The sequence below is a fragment of the Chelonoidis abingdonii genome, chromosome 17 (assembly GCF_003597395.2).
Source record: "Chelonoidis abingdonii isolate Lonesome George chromosome 17, CheloAbing_2.0, whole genome shotgun sequence".
NCBI lineage: Eukaryota > Metazoa > Chordata > Testudines > Testudinidae > Chelonoidis > Chelonoidis abingdonii.
Genome location: NC_133785.1, coordinates 32227508 through 32247382, shown reverse-complemented (window position 1 = coordinate 32247382; position 19875 = coordinate 32227508). Strand labels below are relative to the sequence as shown.

The window sequence follows — 19875 nt, the reverse complement described above, 5'->3', positions numbered from 1 at the left end:
GGGGGGAGGGGGGCTCAACACCCTAGGCCCCGCCTCCACCCCTGCCCTGCCTCTTCCCACCCAGTTCCGTCCCCTCCCAAGTGTGCCCTGTCCCTGCTCCTCCCCCTCTTTCCCAGCACCTCCTGAATGCTGCAGAACAGCTGATTGGTGGTGGATGGGAGGCACTGGGAGGGAGGGAGAGGAATTGACTGATAGGGCTGCTGGTGGATGGGAGATGCTGTGGGGGAGGAGGGCAGCTGGCTGCTGGTGGGTGTTAAGCACCCACTAATTTTTTTCTGTGGGTGCTTGAGCCCTGGAGCATCCACGGAGTCAGTGCCTATGAACTCTACTGTTGAGGCCTATCCTGCCAATCACAAACATGCTGGGAAGGGATCACCTACACCTTGTTCTCAACCAGGGGTCTGGAGACCCCTGTGGGGCCACAAGCAGATTTCAGGGGGTCCGCCAAAATAAAGCACAGAGCAGGGTCAGAGTTAGACTCACTGAGGCCCAGGCAGAAAGCTGAAGTCTGGGCTGAAAGCGAAATCCTCGGCAAATGAGCTTCCTGGGGTCCCTCTGGCGTGGGGCCCTGGGCAATTGCCCTGCTTCCTATCCCCTAATGGAGGCCCTGCAGAAAAACAGTTGTTGTGGCACAGGTGGGCTGTGGAATTTTTATAGCATGGAAACCACAAAAGAGTCTTAAAACTACCTTTGCCCCCGGTCTCCATTTCTTCCCTGAATGCACTTCAGTGGGAGGGCAGAACCTTTCGTCATTTACAATTGTTGACACTTGTGCTAGGGTGGCATTGCATGTAATGAAAGCCACCGAAAGAACTTTTGTGAGCCTAAATAAGCATTTCATTTCATTTAGCATAATTGAACATTAACCACATTGTACTGCAATACAATGCTTTATTTGGGGTCAAGAACCCTTGCTAAACTATCTAATTAGGTATGCACCTGACAGGGATTTTGCCTTTATTCATTATCTCAGTGTGATCTGCTATACTTCCTTGCCTAAAAATCCAGATAAAATATTTGAAAAAACACTAACAAGAGTTTAAAAGCCAAGAAGTTCGCAAATTAGCCTGGCTGTAGTGCACAGGGCCTGGAAGCCAGAATTAACTATGGCACTTGAGAAAGGTTTTAATGACACCTTTTTGCAAGATGACATAGGTAACCTCATTTGTGGTTTCACTCCTTGAGACAAAGGAGGACCCCGGAAATTCACAAGGACGTGACCTTTACGCAACGCCAGAAGGTGCAGTCAACAGGTCCCGCGCCGGCCCCACAGCACTGGCAACTTGAAACTCAGGATGTTAAACGCGGCAGCCTCATCGCCTGGTGATGCGATGAGAACCCCCGCTGGCTCTTTTGTGGGGGGCCCTGAAAGTAGGGTGACCAGAGGACCCAATTTTATAGGGACAGTCCTGATTTTGGGTCTTTTTCTTATATAGGCTCCTATTACCCCTCACCCCCATCCCGATTTTTCACACTTGCTGTCTGGTCACCCTACCTGAAAGCGACCGGGGGGACCCCCAAACCAAATGCAGGCAACCCCTAGGATTCTGGAACAGGTGAACCTGGGGCCCGATGAGAGAAACTGGGGGCCCAGCCCATCGTGTTGTCTGGGGCCCTCCCATTGCAGTGGATTTACACAGACCTGACCGGCGTTTTGGGGCGCTCCGGGGGTGGGGCCGGTACAACTGTCCCCCGCTGCCGCGGGTGGGATCCCGGCGGGGGTGCCTGGTACACTGCAGCCGGGGTTGAGGCGCGGCTCGGCGCTGGCCAGGAGCTCCCCGCGCCGGGCCCAACACGTGCAGGGCTCCCGGGGGCGGGCTGCTGTGGGGGGAAGCCCCAGGTCAGGGGCTCCGCTGCGGGCAGACCTGGCGCTCTAGCTCCGCGCCCCGGCAGCCGCCCGCCGCTTCCTCCTGCCGGGCCTGGCGGGAGTTGTAGTGCGCAGGGCCCCGAGCCGGCCGGCCGGAGGCGGGCAGCCCGGCCCCTTGGCGGACTACAAGTCCCAGGCAGGGCGGGTGGGCGTGCGCCGGGGGAGGCGGCGGCGGCAGGGACAGGGACAGGGACAGGGACAGGCCGCGCACTCGCACACGCCGCCGGGCAGCGCCGCGGGAACGTTGCGCCTCTCGCTCGCTCGCTGCCAGAGCCGGGGACGATGCAGGCGGAGTCGGGGATCGTGGCGGACTTCGAGGTCGGCGAGGAGTTTCACGAGGAGCCCAAGACCTACTATGAGCTGAAGAGCCAGCCCCTGAAAAGCAGGTGGGTGAGGGCGGCGGGCACTGCCAGGGCAGCGCGGTGCCCCTTCCTCTGCCGCCTGCCCGTGTTCACCGCCTGCCCCCTTTCCATTCCCCCTCCATCTGCCCCCTGCCTGTGTTCATTGCCTGCCCCCTTTCCATTCCTCCTCTGCCCCCTTTCCATTCCTCCTCTCTCTGCCCCATGCCCGTGTTCATTGCCTGCCCCTTTCCATTCCTCCTCTGCCCCCTTTCCATTCCTCCTCTCTCTGCCCCATGCCCGTGTTCACCGCCTGCCCCTTTCCATTCCTCCTCTGCCCCCTTTCCATTCCTCCTTTCTCTGCCCCATGCCCGTGTTCACTGCCTGCCCCTTTCCATTCCTCCTCTGCCCCCTTTCCATTCCTCCTCTCTCTGCCCCCTGCCCGTGTTCACCGCCTGCCCCTTTCCATTCCTCCTCTGCCCCCTTTCCATTTCTCCTCTCTCTGCCCCCGCCTGTGTTCATTGCCTGCCCCCTTTCCATTGCTCCTCTGCCGCCTTTCCGTTCCTCCTCTGCCCCCTGCCCGTGTTCACCGCCTGCCCCTTTCCATTCCTCCTCTGCCCCCTTTCCATTCCTCCTCTCTCTGCCCTCTGCCTGTGTTCATTGCCTGCCCCCTTTCCATTCCTCCTCTGCCCCCTTTCCATTCCTCCTCTCTCTGCCCCATGCCCGTGTTCACCGCCTGCCCCTTCCATTCCTCCTCTGCCCCCTTTCCATTCCCCCTCCCTCTGCTCCCTGCCCGTGTTCACCGCCTGCCCCCTTTCCATTCCCCGTCTCTTTGCTCCATGTGCGTGTTCGCTGCCTGCTCCCTTTCCATTCCTCCTCTATCCCCTTCCCATTCCTCCCCTCTCTCTGCCCCCTGCCCGTGTTGATCTTTCTGCCCCCTTTCCATTCCTCCCCTCTCTCTGCCTCCGGCCTGTGTTTAGCCCCTGCCCCCTTTGCATTCCCCATCCCTCTGCCTCCTGTCTGTGTTCAGCCCCCTGCCCCCTTTGCATTTCCCATCCCCCTGCCCCCTTTCTATTCTTCCTCTGCCCCCTTTCCATTCCCCCTTCCTCTGCCCCCTCTCAACCTGCCCCATTTCCTCTCTCCCCCTTTCCATTCCCCCTTGCCCTCTGTCCTTTCTCTGCCCCCTTCTCTTCTACCTTTTCCTCAGCCCTCTTATTCTTCCTCTTCCTTAATCTGCCCTTCTTTCTCTCTCTTTCTGTCTCCCATGTCTCTAGGAGATATTCCCCCCCCCACCCCCTTGGCCCAGATAGGAATGGGGAAAGGCTGCCCCTCCCCTGGCAGTGCCACTGTGGTGCTGCTTGTGCCCTGCAGCTGCAGGGCTTGTCTGTGTTTGGGCGCACTGGAGCTGGGTGCATGAATGCGTAGGCTGTCACTGACACACAGCGTGGGACACTGTCAAAGCAGTTGCAAACAGCAGCCTGCTAATTTAGAGGCGAGGCAGGTTAGTGAAGCCAGGGGTGTCACAATCTGAGGAGGCTGTTTGTTATGGGATGATGATGGTAGTTTGCTGGTGTTTAAACCATGTCCCTGATTGAAGAATGTTACTGAGGGAGTAATCGGGCTGCCATGTGTCTACTGTTTGTGTTCTGTGCTGCTGAATGAGCCCATTTGTAAACGTTAAACAAAATATATTGAAAAGAAACATCCTATGCTATTGGGACCATAAAAGCAGCTATTTAGTTCATGTTTCCTGTAATAATAGCAGTTTTGTTTGGCGTGTGTTTGGGGGAGAGGGAGGGCCCAAGTTCTGGTGTGGTTTTATGTAAAGGGTATTGTTGGACATTATCCAGCCTTGGTCAAAGGATATCACTGTCATTCTTGGAGAGGCCCAGACTGTCACTAAAGCTTGACTGTACATAAAGGGTATAGAAGACAAAAAGTGAGAGAGAAATCTGCACCTTTTCGCTCAGGGCGTGCAGTGCCCTAAACAAGTGAATACGTTGGATTGTTTGAGTGTTCTGATGAGATCATCTACATAACATTGCATTAGTTTGTGGAAGAGTGAGGGGAAAACTCCGTCAGGTAAAATACATGATCACATACAGCACTGAGGGAGAATAGCTGTTTGTGCTGTTTCAGAACCTGCGACATCTATTTCTATGCCATCATGCTAGCTTGATAAATGCTAGCTAGTCAGAACAAACTGGGTATGCGGGAATATGTTGTTTCACACTTTTACACTAGAAATAGGTGCAGGACAGAATTTGGTAGCCAGTCAATGCTAAATTAAAACGCATGTTGCAAGGCTTGTAGTTTTGTTTGTTTGTTTGTTTTGGAGCAGGCCCATGCTACTTGAAATCAATGAATGACATATTTAATTCAAGTTCTTGCAATGGTGTTTACCACAGTTATTGTAATCTCGATCTGTTGTGTTATTTAGACAGGGGCTCCTGCTTATTCAGCATATTTCTACTCCTCTTACACTGTATTGGAGCATTTGCTCCTTCTAGGGAACTGCTGGAAGAAGAAAACAAATGCATCTAGCACTTGAAGTCATCTGTGCCTTGTGGGCCCTGCATGTTTTACTCTGTCAGCAATGTCTTTTTTTTTTTTTTTTTTTTTTCTCTGGACTGTCTTCCAAGGTGCTTTGTCAACAACAAACTTTCCATCCTCATCACAATGCTTGCTGAAACACAGATGGCAAAAACAGCCTATCTAATTTATAGCCAAGCTTGTTGATAGCATATCTTGTTCTAGTTATTTTCAGTTTTGAAGTATGCTCCCTATGCACTGTCTCTGAGCACATGTATGTAGTTAAAATAGTGCATGGTGCATGCGGCAATATTGAATAGTCATCCCATCTTTAGTAAGTCTATAAATAAGATCCTCAGCTCTCAAACAAAAATCTTAAGTAGACTCAATAGATAGCTATTGTACTGTGCCCTGCCGGCTTAAGAAAAATTCAAGCTATTTTGGGCTAGTGAAGGCCCTGTAAAAACCCCTGGCACTAACACCCAGGCTTTCAAATCTGGGGATGCTTGGGGCTTGTCTTCATTGTAGTTAACCTGAGTTATAACTCAAGTGTTTCCCTGTCCACGTGCAAAACCACTTAGCTCAGTGTGGTGATGGTTTTAACTCAAGTTATCTTTTCCGTCAGAAGTACATGCTAAAGCTGGCGTTAGCCTAACACCCTCAGCTGCCAATTCGGCCACTGTGTGCAGCTGTTATTTTCCAGCATGGCTGCTTTTGCAGAGCTAAGCTAACTTGTGAAGAGTTAGGGTGACCAGATGTCCTGATTTGGTAGGGACAGTCCTGATTTTTGTGTCTTTTTCTTATATAGGCTCCTATTACCCCCTCCACCCCCGTCCTGATTTTTCACACTACTTGTCTGGTCACCCTACGAAGTGTTCACTGTGCCGTAAAGTCATATCTGTAGTGCGAGCACTTTAGGCCGACTGCAATGGTGGCACCTGGGGAGAGAAGTGTTTCTCGTGTGGCTAGGACCCAAACAATATAGGGCTTCAAAGTTCAGTGTCCACACCTTAAATTTCACTTGGAAGCCAGTGCAACCTACAGGGTACTGGTGTTTCGTACGATTAGGGCTCTGTGTCTGTCGTGGATGTCGTGGAAATCATGGATTCCGTGACTTTCTGCAACCTCTGTGATTTCTGCAGCGTCCGGTGTGACTGACCCCAGGGTTTCCCGAGCAGTGGCCGATGCAGCTGGCCCCGGGGACCACCTGAGCACTGGTCCCGGGGTGGCGGGAGCAGTGGCATGTGGGTGGCCGGCGCCGCTGGCTGGCCTTGGTGGGTCCCCCAGGGCAGTGCCCCGCCCTCCTCCAGAGCAGCACCCTCCGTGGCCCCCAGCTACGATTTAGTCATGAGTATTTTCAGTAAAAGTCATGGACTGTGAATTTTTTTGTATTGCTCATGACTTTTACTGAAAATACCCATGATTAAATCATAGCCTTACTTATGATCAGTCTCCTTGAGCAATCGTGTGGCCAGTAATCCAGTCTGTTAGGCCATCAGAGCAAGGAGCTCCTAAATCAAGCTCCTAAATCAGGATGAATGGTTATCACCTCCCCATTTTGCTCCCCCAGGCACAGATAAACAAAGTGTTTTAGGCCTCTGGGATCTAGATGCACCCTATATTGTGAACTTCTGTGGGGGTTAAGTGGGCAAACCCACTCAGGAATGATGACCATATACTCAGTGGCTTCCTGAAACCAACCAGGATTATTTCCAATGTACCTGGATTGAACCTCAGACAGTTTGCTGTCACATGAGCACAGATACTTGCCTCATCTGAACCGCACACCTGGAATGCAAACACTGGGCCCTGCCTGTGTCCAAAGAAACAGAGATCGAGTCATTAAATCATAATGGTGGTTCTGCAGTCCGGACCACATTGCCCTGTTCCCCAGCAGCCTCATGTGTACACTGAGCAGCAAGGGTGACAGAATAGAAACTTGTAGTGTCTCTTACACACCCTACATGGCTCCAAAAAGAGAGTGCTCTCAGGTGCACTAATAATTACCTAAACTGCAGTGACATGGGGAGAGTGGACATTGTTGACATTGACACAACTAGCCCAGCTTGTGCACACCATTGTATCACCAGTGTGTAGCCCTGGACTCTTGCAGCGCTCAGAGCAAGCTGGGCTGAGGCAGGGAGCCCAGTCTCTGGTGGGCTTCAAGTCCATCCCAGCTAGGGTCCACAGCCAGGTTAATAAAACATGGTGGATGATAGCAACAAAGGATGCTACTAGAACCAGTTAACCTCACCTGTTTTCATCAATAGGGCAAGATCAGCCAGTGAGACCCTCTGCTGTTTCTCTGCTCTGCCCATGCCTGAAGCCTGACTGGTGACTATCAAGGACAGCTGAGAACATCAAGAGTCCGATTCTCTTTTCTTGGTCATATTAGTGTAAATCAGGAGTAACTGCCCTGAAGTTCATGGAATTACATTTTCTTCTCAACAGCCTTACCCCAAAAGTCATTTAAGGAATCGAGTGATAATGAGATAATAATGAACATCAGCGGATGGTTTGTTGAACAAGAGCCTACATGGCCACTTGGTTGAGTAGTGCCAGCACTCTGCCTTTCCTTGCTAATCTCCACTAACAGGACTCAATTTCTTCTTGTGTTTTTCACTAGCTATGAGGGGCACAGAATACTTTCAACTTGTAAGCAATCTGAAGCTCCCCTTGCACGCCTAGAGCCTCAGTCAGGGGTACATGGCATTTGTGCCCTCCAGCTCCAGACATAAATGCAATAATTAATACAGTGCTTTTCATCAGTAGATTTCAAAGCTCCTTACAGATGGGGAAAGCAAGGCACAGAGGAAGGGGATGTCATTTGCTCACTCTCACTCAGCAGGCCAGGAGCAGAGCCCAGGTCTCTGGAGTCCCAGTCTGGTGCTCTGTCCACTAAGCAATACTGCCTGTCTTTATTCACATGGACAAAATCAATCCCGCCCAAAGGTGGGGAAATCCTCTATGGAACCAACCAGTAGGCCTCTCATTTCTGCCCAAAAAGGGAATTACTTCTTCTCTATAGTCTCATTGGAGTGATGAGGCAGAACCCCCATTATTGACCCTCACCTCACATGGGAAATCCACCCAGCATGATATATATTAAAAAAATCCAGCTGCCCCCTACCCCAAAAGGCTCACCCATAACTTCATTTCCGAATTTAGCCCAGCACTTGCAGTATTGATCTCCCTCCTTCAAATTCTGTTATACTGCATCTTCCACCGAATTACCAGTCTCCCATTTTCTTCTATGCACGCTCCTGTTGGAGTGAAGAAGAATTCAAGGTTTCAGTCCAAAGCTGCAGGGGATCCTCTAATAAAATCTCTTTGCTCTAAATGCTGTCCTAGGCCATGCCACAACAGAATGCTAGAGGCCAGTGAAAAATGTAAGTCCAGCAAAAAGGCCCGGTAACAAGAACTGAAAATACTGTGCTGGACTAAGATACAGTGATTCCTAAGGGACCTATGAGAATTTAGCCTTTCTGACTGGGAAGTGCTAGACATGTTTAAGGATTCTCTGGAATTTGTTGTGGTTGAGCTTAAGCCTTTGGAAACTAAACAGTTCTTACGTGCACCCTCCTTTCTGCATAGTCATTTTTAGGTGTGAGAGAGAATTGGGATATGTGAGTAAATCAATATGACAAGGATTTTTAATACCTTTATTTTATTTATTACTAGACTGCAGAATGTAAGATGAAATCTTGCCCTCCCTTGCTCATATGCAAACCCTTTCAGTGAGCATTACATATGCAATACTGAAGGCGTATTTGACCCTTTTCTCTCACTGGGAGGCTCTGCATTTAAGTTAGCTCACTTTGTGTGATGGTCTAAACTTACTGTTAATACAGATGTGCTAAGAACAGCGAAAACTGGTTGGTTTGGTTTATTTGCTTCTCCTTTTTCCTCCCAGTAATATAAACTCATTTGGGTTATATGCTTGATGTAGTGAAGGGCTACAGAATGTCAATTATTGTAGCTGACAGTTTCAATTTTACAAAAACTGCATTCACCAAGAATTACAAGCTAATTATTTTACTATTTCTGCTACTGCACTGCTGATCTTTTTCAGCTTAAATTTAATATCCCAAGAATGATCCTGCCATGAGATTTGTATTTTCAGTGGAAAAAGTTAAGAGAAACTCTGTTTGCGTGGTAATTTTTTAAAAAGAAGTTTTATGCTTATTTTATCAGTAATAATTTTTAGATTTAATTTATTGAATTACTGAAGTTTATATCAAATTATCATAACTCTAGATAGTCAGATATATTCAGCTACAGATATGTATTAGCTACATGTATTTCACTAAAGCAAATCAGTACCTCAGATCTAGCCAGCATGCAGGTCTTCATTTATTTTATGCTGTCTTGTGCTGCTCTCAGAGTTGGAGATAGACTGACTGGTTAAATTAATTTTCCTTCTCTTAGAATACTGTATATGAGCAAGGGTAGTATCTAATGGGGGTGGGGGGGACGGGACAGACCCTCTGTGCACATATTTTTGCAGAGAATCCTAACTCTGAAACTAAACTGGACTGTTCTAAAGTTCTTTACTATGCATATGATCAAATCTAATTTTGTAAATTAATTTTGCCATGTGATTTAGAGTTTAAACTTGATTTATGTTAGGATTTTCAGTATTGTGTTTGTTCTTTTTTAGATTACTGCTATTTATGGATCTTATTCAAGGGTTTTATATTCTCGTTGAGTTCTGCAGTGCAGTTTGTTCAGACTGTTTATATCTGTTCCAGTTGTGCAAGAAGTGGAAAATATCCTTTATTTAGAACAGGTCACATGTGCTTACATCAAGGAATAGAGTCTCAATGTTTTAAAAAAATGTATCTTAGAGGAACAAATTTAAAACAGTTTCTGAAAAGTTTTTCCCTCTCTAGATCAACATTAGCATATTTTTTAAGTAACAACAAGAAAGTATAGCAACCGAGTTTAAGTAAAGTAAAACGTGTAGGGTGAAATTTTCAAAAGCACTCAGCATTGGAGTGTGGTCTCATTGATTTCAATGGGAGCAGAGTTAGGCCAGTGCAGTGTATCTTTGAAGATCCCTCCCTTAACATTTTTGTGAGTGAATAAATTACCTAATGTTTATTCTACACTTCAAATTCACATCACTACAGAGAGAAGCTTAGCCACAGATGATTACAGTACCTGAAATATCACTTATTATTATTATTATTATTATTTATTTTATTTTTGGAAACACAACAGAAATAAATGTACCCTAATAATATAGTACGTAGCTTTATATAGTGCTTTTCATCAGTAGATCTCAAAATGATTTACAAAGGTGAGTGATTGTAATTGGGATGACTCATATAAAAATGTGGGGAAAGCTAAACCATCCAAAATATTTCTTGTACAGGGAGCTGGTGGTGACACTTCTATTTAGGTAACATTTTCCACTGTAAAAGGTTATTGTGCCCTTCTCTCTGTGAAGCTCTGATACCTCTATTGTTTGCTGCAGCCCTTTGACAATTGGCATGGGGGACAACCTCGGGATACAGAAATGCTTTTTCTTTGTCCCATGATTTTCAGTTCAGCTTTTACTGCGAAGTAACTCTTAAAGATCGCCATTTCATTTCTCTTGTTTGCATTTCTCAAAAGCAGCCTGCCAAATTAATGACAAAACATTCTCAGGCCAGGCTGACACCCCTGCCACACCTGGGAGCTGCCAGAGGAGCTAGTGGGAAAGAGAAACAGGCAGGGTGTATATATTACGTAAGACATAGTCTTTAATTAATGCGTACATACTGTTTTTTTCCGCAGATCCTTGCATCACTTAGTGTCCAAGATCAATGCACAAGTGGGCAGAATTAAGTTAGTGGAGACAGCTGTAAACCTGACATTTCCTAATTTTTGAGTGTCTGACTATGCAACCTAAATAACATAGGTTGCTAACAACTTGTACAGAATCTAAGTTTTCATTTAAAAAAAAACAACCAGACAGTCCCCTTTGGGTTGTGAACATAGCCTTCTAAATGTGACTGAACATAAACTCATGTGCTGTGCAGTATGCAGACAGACCACTCTAGTGCTGCTGCTTTGCTTAAAGCTTCCTCAGCAGCGTTAGAGCTATATTGACAAAACCCTGGGCAGAAGCCTGTTGGGTGCTGTGAAATTGGCAAAAATCTAGTCAATTTCATGTTGCTGCTGCCTGATTGGAATCCAGATAGAGGCTGGGAAGGGGAAGAGTAATAGAGACTTTCAGGTATGTTGTTTGACATATAAATGTCACTTCTTATCATACACTCCTGTAATGAAGACTTTAATAGGAAAAGTTAGAGATTTGCCGAGCACTTTTGTTCAAAATATACTTGCTCTCTGGTTATGAATAATATAGAGAGAAACCTATGGGTTTTGAATAGGACGGTTTGAATATAAATTTGTTTGGAAAATGTTATATTTGTCCCTGCATTTCAAAGCAAATCCCCCTTTGCATTTAAAACAGATGAGCCAGTAAGTTTCAGGTCTTTTGTTTTAATTCCAAAACACTGACTTTGCATGTTGACTCAGGGCAATCTTTATTTACCAGTTTGACATTTCAATGCTAGCAGCTAAATTAGGGAGCTGCAGACAAGTTCTATCAACACTTTGTCCATAGGTGGTGTTTTTCCTATTTTAGATCCTCAGATGTTTTAATGTGCAATGTAATGGCCTGATTCTGTTATCTTTGTTTACTAAAACTCATGCTGACTGAAGTAGTTTTGCCGGAATAAGGCTGCATGATTACGTGCTGTAACAGAGTTAATTTTACATGGAAACCTGTCACCTTGCATTTTATTATTATTATACCTGATTCATGACTTTTCTTACTGGTCCATGCAGTAAAACCGGAACAGTTACAGGGTAATAAATAGCATGCATACTGTTACGGCTTCCATTTTGTATTTGCAGTATAGGAGCAATGTAAGTAAACTGAAAACAGTTTGTTCTGCATTAATATGTATTAGTAGCATACTCTTGCTTGGTTTGCATATATCCAGAGAAGGTCATGGGTTACTGATATAAGCATTTGGTTTGAAATATGTAGACTCCCTGGAATCAGGGCCAGCTTTAGGAAGCGCAGGGCCCAATTCGAAGAGTTTCGACGGGGCCTCGGCAGGGATGACTTAAAAAAAAAAAACACATGTAAAAAAACACGTGGGGCTTGTACTCACCGGGCGGTGGTCCGAGTCTTCGGTGGCACTTTGGTGGCGGGTCCTTCACTTGCTCCAGGTCTTCGGCAGCACTGAAGGACCCGCCGCCGAAGTGCCGCTGAAAACCCAGAACGCCACCAGGTGAGTAAAAATTAAAAAGGCACGTCTAGCCAGGGAAGGGATTCTCACTGGGCACGGGGCCCTCTTAGACGCGGGGCCCAATTCGGGGGAATTGGTGGAATAGGCCTAAAGCCGGCCCTGCCTGGAATCCAAGACAGGGATCCTGGCAGGGTCAGCTCAGCCTGTCATCCTTAGAGGTAGATAAAATGAGTTCTATGCAGACAACTCCCTGGAGTCCAACAGCCTGTTTGCTCTGTGAAGGCATTAAAGATTCCAAGGTGTCTTTGGAAGAGCAGGGCTTTGTCTGTGTGTCCATGGCCAGAATTTCACCTTTTGACCCACCCCAGTGTTGTGACGTGATCTCTACCCAGAAATGTCTTCATTCAGTGGTGAAGTGATTACTTTTACGTGTGTGGACCCCAACCCTGCAAAGGGGTCCCAGCGACAACCTACTGGTGTCCCTGGGACTCCATGAGAGAGTCAGATTATGAGCTTATAAATCACTCTTGTTTGCAGAACGCTTTAGGATCTTTCAGGATGACAGGCACTATATCTTCTAAGGAGATATATGTATAATCAATATGAACCTTCTTCCTTTCACTGTAATACAGTGGTCGGCAACCTCTGGCACGCGGCTCGCCAGGGTAAGCACCTTGGCGAGCCAGGCCAGTTTGTTTACCTGCCGCGTTTGCAGGTTCGGCCGACCGCAGCTCCTACTGGCCGCGGTTCTCTGTCCCAGGCCAATGGGAGTGGCAGGAAGTGGCATAGGCGAGGGATGTGCTGGCTGCAGCTTAGCGCCACCCCCATTGGCCTGGAATGGCGAACGGCGGCCAGTGGGAGCCGTGGCCGGGCAAACCTGCTGACCCAACACGTAAACAAACTGGCCCGACCTGCCAATGTGTTTACCCTGGTGAGACATGTGCCAGAGGTTGCCAACCTCTGCTGTACTGCTAGGTGTAGGAACTAATAGAACATTCTCATGTATATTGCTAGATGCCCACAGGAGTTCAACTGCCATTTAATATTATCACTAACTGTCTTTAATAGCTTAAGTGTTACCTCTAGTTCATATTTTATTGAACAAATGACACCTGTACTGTAACTTGTTCTATCATATTTCTAACCATCTTTCTGCCAAAGAGTCAACCCAAAGTCCAGTAATTTGTATTTGTCTTCATTGATTATATAGAAATCCTCTATAAGATTTCCCCCCGCCCCCCCACATCACTAGCAGCCACACTATAGATTGAGCTGGCAGGATGAGGGAGAAATTTGTTGCTGCCATATAGACTTACTACTTCAAACACGAACCAACAGAAATTTGTGAGGTGATAACTGTTATATTTAATGCTGTGTAAAGGAGAATAGAAATTTATCATAGGAGTTCATGTTAGTATTTTAATACTGCAATTAACAGCCTTTAACAGTAAGATTTTTTTTTTTTTTAAACTCAATCCCTATGAAGATTTTGCCTGTACAGTATAACTAGACAATAGAGGACAAAGATGAGTTCTTGTAAGTGCATTCTGTAATACATTATGCTGGGAAAATAACACTGAGAAAAAACAAACAACTCTTTCCGGGGTGGGGGGGGGGTGGAGAGGGGAGAGAAAAGAGTATCAAAGACAGTGTGGTACTATAAGATACAATTTAAAGGGTTGAGCCTGCAAAACATATTCCATGTAAATAGTCCTTGCTCACACAAGCAGTCACATTCAAGTCAATGAGGCTGCTCCTTGAGTAGGGATTGCAGGATCTCGTCCCAGTTTTGTAAAGCCTATCATAATATCCATAGGCCAGGTTTACCAGTATGCTCTGGTGACACAAAGCAACTGCAAGTCTGGCTTAACCAGCTGTTTAGGTTGTCTTTATGGCTCTTTTGCACAGCTCTGATAATGCACATCAGCCAGAGCATGCTTGGGAATTTGGCCCTCTATCCCTAATTAGTCTACAGAATTTAGAATTAATTGCAGGGTTAATAAGTAGAACTGGAAGAGAGAAATGGAGATCTATGGGTCAGGAAGAAGGATCGCATTGGGCCAAACATTCAAAGGCACCTGTAGCAACTCTTAACTGGTACGTTTTGCAAAGGTGCATGTACATTTTTTTTGTTTTGTTTTTGGCACACACTCACTTTCACACACAAATGATAGTTTATACACACACAAACCCTATTTGTGCAGATATAGAGAAACGGGCTTTATATGTGTGCAAATGCAGCATTTTTGTGTGCGGGAAAACCTTGCTGACAAAACACTATCAGGCTTCTGTTTGGCTTGATGTCATTCAAGGACAGGTCTGTTTTAGGCTTTGCTCGCTAGGTGCCATTCATATCTCTAGGGATTAGTCAAAAATTCCTGTTTGTTCAGGTGTCAGTTGATCAAAGCTCGCCGATGAGACTTGGGATGCTGAGGTAGCTTTTACCTGGTAGCCTATAACAATACGCATTGCTGCACAAGTAGTTGAAATCTAGTGAATAGAATAGGGTTCCGGCAGGAACAGTGGGGAATTCTGGATCTGAGAGGGTAGGCAGAAATGAGAGCCACTCGAGTGGAGGAATGCAGCTGGAATAAAGAAATTGGACCCATTGGAGTGTTCTGGATTAAGGAGGCAATAGAGTAGGAAAGGAATTATTATTTACTGCTTGATATATTATAGTAGGACCTAAAGGACTTACCCAAGACCTGGGACCCTGTTGTGCTCGCTATTGTAGACTCATATAGGAATTGGAACTGTTGATTCCCTCTTGGGGAGTGTGGGGAAGCACCCAGTGGGAGTTGGGGTGGAACCAAAGTAAGCTGGGAGTTGTTTCGGGGCAGGAAGATTAAGGTAGGAGCTGGGACCATTCAGGTTCATGGGGTCAGGAGGGTAGGAAAAGGGGGCATAGGAATTGCTGGAGTTTCCAGCTAGGGAGGGAAAGCAGTAGTGCTAGTCAGGAGATTGAGGTGTTTTAAATGGGAACGCAATGGCTGAAGCAGCAGAGCCTGGCTAAACCTGTCTCGTGTATCTTTTTTATGTATTTTATTGTCTTGACTTCCCTTTCAAGATTTTTTTTTTTTTAAGTGAGGGAGGAGCATTTTTACAAGGAAAATTTCCGAAGCAAATAACTTTGAAGCGTAGTTTAATGCAATATACAGTAGAAATTCAGAACAGAAAACAATACCACCCCCACTTTTTTGTTGTTTGAAAAGTTCAGCCTGCCCTTATCACACAGAGAGAGAACCTGTGAGAGAAGCAGGATGATGCTGAGATGTGGAATTCCAGCAAGAGGAAGCTGGGTTGTAGAGAAGAGTAAAAAAGCTTTCTTGTTGGGCTGCTCATTTGCAGCCTTCAACTCACAGGTGATCAGTGGGAACACAGTAGCCCAGTAATGTGATTCCTTGGAGATGTCACAATTTTTTGTTCGGATTTCTGCTCACTCTAGAGGGCATACTTGCATTCTTCATTCAGACTAGAGGATTTGCCTTTCCCAAAACCTCAGCCGTACTAGGGGCATGCTCCTTCTGTCAGTTTATCTGATGAAGACATTGACATTGTTAGAAACAGTTGCTCAGTGTTTTTTTGTTTGTGAAGTGAAGGCTGCTGTTTGATTTTTATTGCAGCTCTGAAAAAGACAAGGTATTCATCCACTAAGCTGCTGCCTCTGTTTGTTAAACTTGTGCACAGTGGCTTTGGAATTCAGGCTAACCAGTGTGATGTGTAACTGTTCATTTTGTTCCCTCGTCTTCCCACCTGTCCGTTTTATTCACTTGTCCAACACCTAGACTGTAAGCAAGGAGAGTCGTCTTTGTTGTTTATCTGTACAGTTCATAGCACAAAGAGGCCCTGATCCTAGGTGCTATCAGAATGCATGTAAATAATACCAAGAAAAAATATTGTAATTGCCACTGAGACCTCTTATACACAATAAGAGTTTTTTAAGAATGAAGCAGTGCTGATGAGTCAAAAGGATATTACTTCACAATAAGATCCCTTTGCAGTACAGTTTTTCCCCAGTTCAGACTGGCTGGGACCTTGGGATTTTTTCACCTTCTCTATAGCATGGAGTGCTGGTCACTTGCCAGAATTACCTGAGTATATCACACGTAATCTATTGCCTTGGGCGTTGATGCACCTTGTTCCTCCTGTTCTCTGCCTGTGGCACGTAATAGTTTAGTCTCCAGTGAGCTATAATATTTTGATTGTTGGGTTTAGTGGGCTGGGTTGGCAGTAGTCAGACTAGATGATCTGGGGTCCCTTCTGATCTTAAACTCTGACTGTCTGTTACAAAAAGAAAATTATCCAAAACTTTGAGGACGCCATCTAGAAGATGCTGTGAATTCTGGGTTCCCTCATCAAATAAGAATTCAAATATTTGAGTGTGAAGTTTGCCCAAGAATATGAGAGCCAAGATGACTGAATTGCTACAGAGGGGGAAAGTAAGTTGCTTTAGAGGAGGTGCGGTTTTGATACACCCAATACTGGGCAATCAGAGGGTCTTTCTAGCATGGTGCACATAAATTCAGGAAGCCATCAAGAGAGGCAAGAAGATCTAGAAGCTGGTGAAGGGTGTGAATCTCTTCTTTGAGAGGACTTCATTTTAAGTGATGTGGAATGCCAGAGAGTTTGATAGAATCAGAGAGGCCGCGAATGCCCATATGCGAGTGGATTATTTCTGCTGAGTTGCAGCCATTACATTACAAAGATGGGGTTGAAGCACAGGAGGGTCTTAAAATAAGATTTCTGTAATTTATACAAGTTCATGCTTGACGTGTGAGTGTAAAGAGCACTGGTTGCTACAGAACATCACTTTGAAATTTGTATAATGATTCGTTTGATTCTGGTTGTTGAACAAGTTACAATTTCAATTCAATTGTAAAGCAATTCTGCAAGTGATAAGCTGGTGTCTGGATAGTGTGGTGGAACCTAGATGGTGTGGCAGTGAATGCATTAGCATTGTATATAGAGCCTGATCTGTAGCTCATTGCAGTCGATGAAAGGGCTCCCATTGACTTCAGTGGGTTTTGGGTCATGGCTGTAGAGAGGCAGTTTATTTTACATTAGAAGCTGTACTGTCAGAGCCCTCCATTCTGAATGACTAAAGATACATAGTGTACACTGCTGGCCCAGAGCAATGAACTCCATTTTTCCTGTACATCAAAAAATATGCAGGTGATGAAACAAATCAATCTGTTGCAAAGATCTTGGGTGTGCTGAAGTAAGGCTGATAAGGATGCTATTGTAGCTAGGCTTTTGTTATTAAGCTATAACAGTCTAAAGTTTGGATCCTATTCACTAATCATAATGGATGCAAGTCACTCCACTGCAGAGGGCCAACATAATATTGGCCCCATGCTCCACTTAAGTCCCATGTTAAAAACAAGATCATTTGTGTGTAGATCTGCATTTGAAAGCATAGGGGAAGACTGCTCTTTGCCACCCCTTTTGTACCTATGCAAGAGCCAGGCACAGTGAAACAAGGAGACAACCTACCCTGTATATGACTGTAGCCATTCATGTTCCCCACTTTCTGGTAGAGTTCCCTGTTATTCTAAGGAGTCATCAGTTATCACTTGCTAAAGGACACCTGTCTTGTGGAGGATCCTTTTAATTATCACAGTGTCTACTATTTACCTTCCGCTTATGAGAGTTGTTCTAGAGCAGCAGTGATCTTTCAGTCCCCTCGACAGAAATGCTTTTTTCTGAGATGTGGCTTGCAGCAAAGCCAGACTGAAACATCAACTCTGCAGTGGTAAGCATGGATGGTGTGACCTCCTCTGTCGCACTGAGTTTAGCATGGTGTATGTTCTAATTTAGTTAAACCTCCAGTGACTTGGGTTTGATACTGGTGATCAAGTGATCTTTAGCCTCACTTGAACCTTCCAGGTGCAGTGTTAACTGAGTCTATCAATAGACCAACCGGGAAACAGATCCAACCATCTAGTGATTCTAAATGTTGTTGTGGTCTACTCAACCTTAAAGATTGGTTTTGTGCCCCATTCACTTCAGCACCTTCAGCTTCAGACTCTGACACACTTCGTTTTGGAAACTGTTTGGTAAATGTGGGTCAAAAACAAGGCTGTTTTGAAATCCAGATTTGTATTTTGTCCCTCCTTCCATTTTGTGCCATTTTACTTAACAAGATACTTTGTTTTGCTGTTTCCCGTGTGTGGCATTGCAGACTAGTCTCAATGAAGGGAGGCTGGTGCAAGAAAATAGCTCTTGCATTGTGCCCTAACTTTGGAAGGCTGTGGTCCGAGAGGCTTCCACTGAAAAATGCCTGCGATGTGTCTTCTCCCCCCTTGTGCAAGAGTTGCACCCTTGCATGCCTGTTGCATTGCCATTGTCATGGTGAGGTGTGGAGCAAACGTCATTCTTCAAGATCCTGTGTTTGATTCCTGCTGGCAGTACCACGTAAATTTATGGTCTTCTATGAGATAATCTGCGTGACATAGCCTTGGCTCTGTCCCTCTGGCTAGCTGAAATGAAAAGTTAAATATGAAGCTGAAATGAACAAAATTGCCTCTGTGACCTCCTAAAATCTCCTCTCTGTTGATGAACTATTTTGATAATCAGTTTCTCTTCTGTTACCGCTAAGATGGTAAGCTTTATGGCTGGGGAGGGGGAGAGAGGTGTGCCGGTTTAGACTGAAGGTTCTAATACTATTGTTCCTTCCCTTTTCTAATTGGGTATCTGTCAATGGGAATTGAATGCTCTGCTGAGGTACTTGCATTCAGGTCATTATCTGACCAGTACTCCCTGGCCTGGCTCTTCATGAAGGCTCACACTTCCTTGGCTTTCTGTTGAGGAATAAGATGTTTATGAAATAGTTCAGTTTATACAATTGCACTGCCTTTCTTTGTCCTCCTTTTCTCAATGGCTTTATTTTCTCACTGTGTACTTATTTTTAGCTCTTTTGAAATCCCAGTTCTGTAGTCTGTACTTGATCAAGGAGAATTTTGTTTTTACATAGAAGCTTTGCTTGAGTAAAGGTTACCAAACCCACAGCCTGATCCTGTAAGTACTGGGTTTACAAACTCATCTGAAGTCCACAGAATATTTATTTCCCATGCTGTATGGTTTTGCTTAATGCAGTAAGATATGCTTGGACTTTTGGGACTTTGAAATGGAAAATTAATTGGTGGTAGTTCTCTCTCTAATTTTTTTAAAGTGATGCTTTTAGGAACTGTGTGCGCTTCAGCATTCAGTTGGACTCATAACTGCAGTGGTAGAAGAAAGGTACTAAGAAATACAATCAATACAGTCTTGCATTGCAATTCTATTGGAACAAAAATATAATGTGCTCAGCATTTACACTTGTGTATTGTTTTCTCCTTTATTTTGCATGTTTAGAAAATGCCATGCTCTGCAAACCGCTGATTCTGTGTTTTCTGTGGAATGAAAACCATGTGGACAACTTGACTGAATTTTATCTAAGATCATAGTAACAAGCTCTGTTTTGTTTTCTGGTTAGATAAGGACCAGAATTTCAACTTAAATTTATGGAGATGACTACAGATTAAACATTGCCCAGTCTCTGGAGTTTTAACAGCAACTTGAATGTTTGAGAGTGTGGTTTTTTTTTTTTTTTCTAAATAGACATTAAAATAGCAATATTGATTTTTTTTCCCCATAAGCATTTGTCTTTTGGATAGCATTTATAATTTGCTATTTTAATAAAATTGGTCTGAATTGCCCCAGTTCAGCAAAGTATTTAAGCGCATACTTAAGTCTCATTGAAATTAATGGGATTTAAACACCTGCTTCAAATTAAGCAAGCACTTAAAGCCTTTGCTGGGTCAGACCCCATAGATGGATTAGATCCCGGTTTATCAAAAGACTTAAATGTGCTTAACTTTAAGCGCGTGAGTACTACATTGCCTTAGCG

At 45.1% G+C, this 19875-nt stretch overlaps 1 protein-coding gene across 9 annotated transcripts in view; it reads left to right on the top strand.

Annotated features, from left to right (window-relative positions):
• Positions 1–2049: 2049 nt before the first annotated feature.
• MITF (melanocyte inducing transcription factor) overlaps positions 2050–19875 on the top strand; it is a 165459-nt gene continuing 147633 nt past the window's right edge. For 3 of the 9 annotated variants that reach the window (XM_075073163.1, XM_032772847.2, XM_032772833.2), the window contains exon 1: positions 2067–2253. In XM_075073163.1, the coding sequence (XP_074929264.1) occupies positions 2150–2253 (104 nt within the window). In that variant the 5' untranslated portion in view covers positions 2067–2149. Of the gene's footprint in view, positions 2254–3630; positions 3707–10863; positions 10961–19875 lie in introns of those variants that run through there. The other 6 variants (XM_075073159.1, XM_075073158.1, XM_032772834.2 and 3 more) reach the window with 5 other exon arrangements.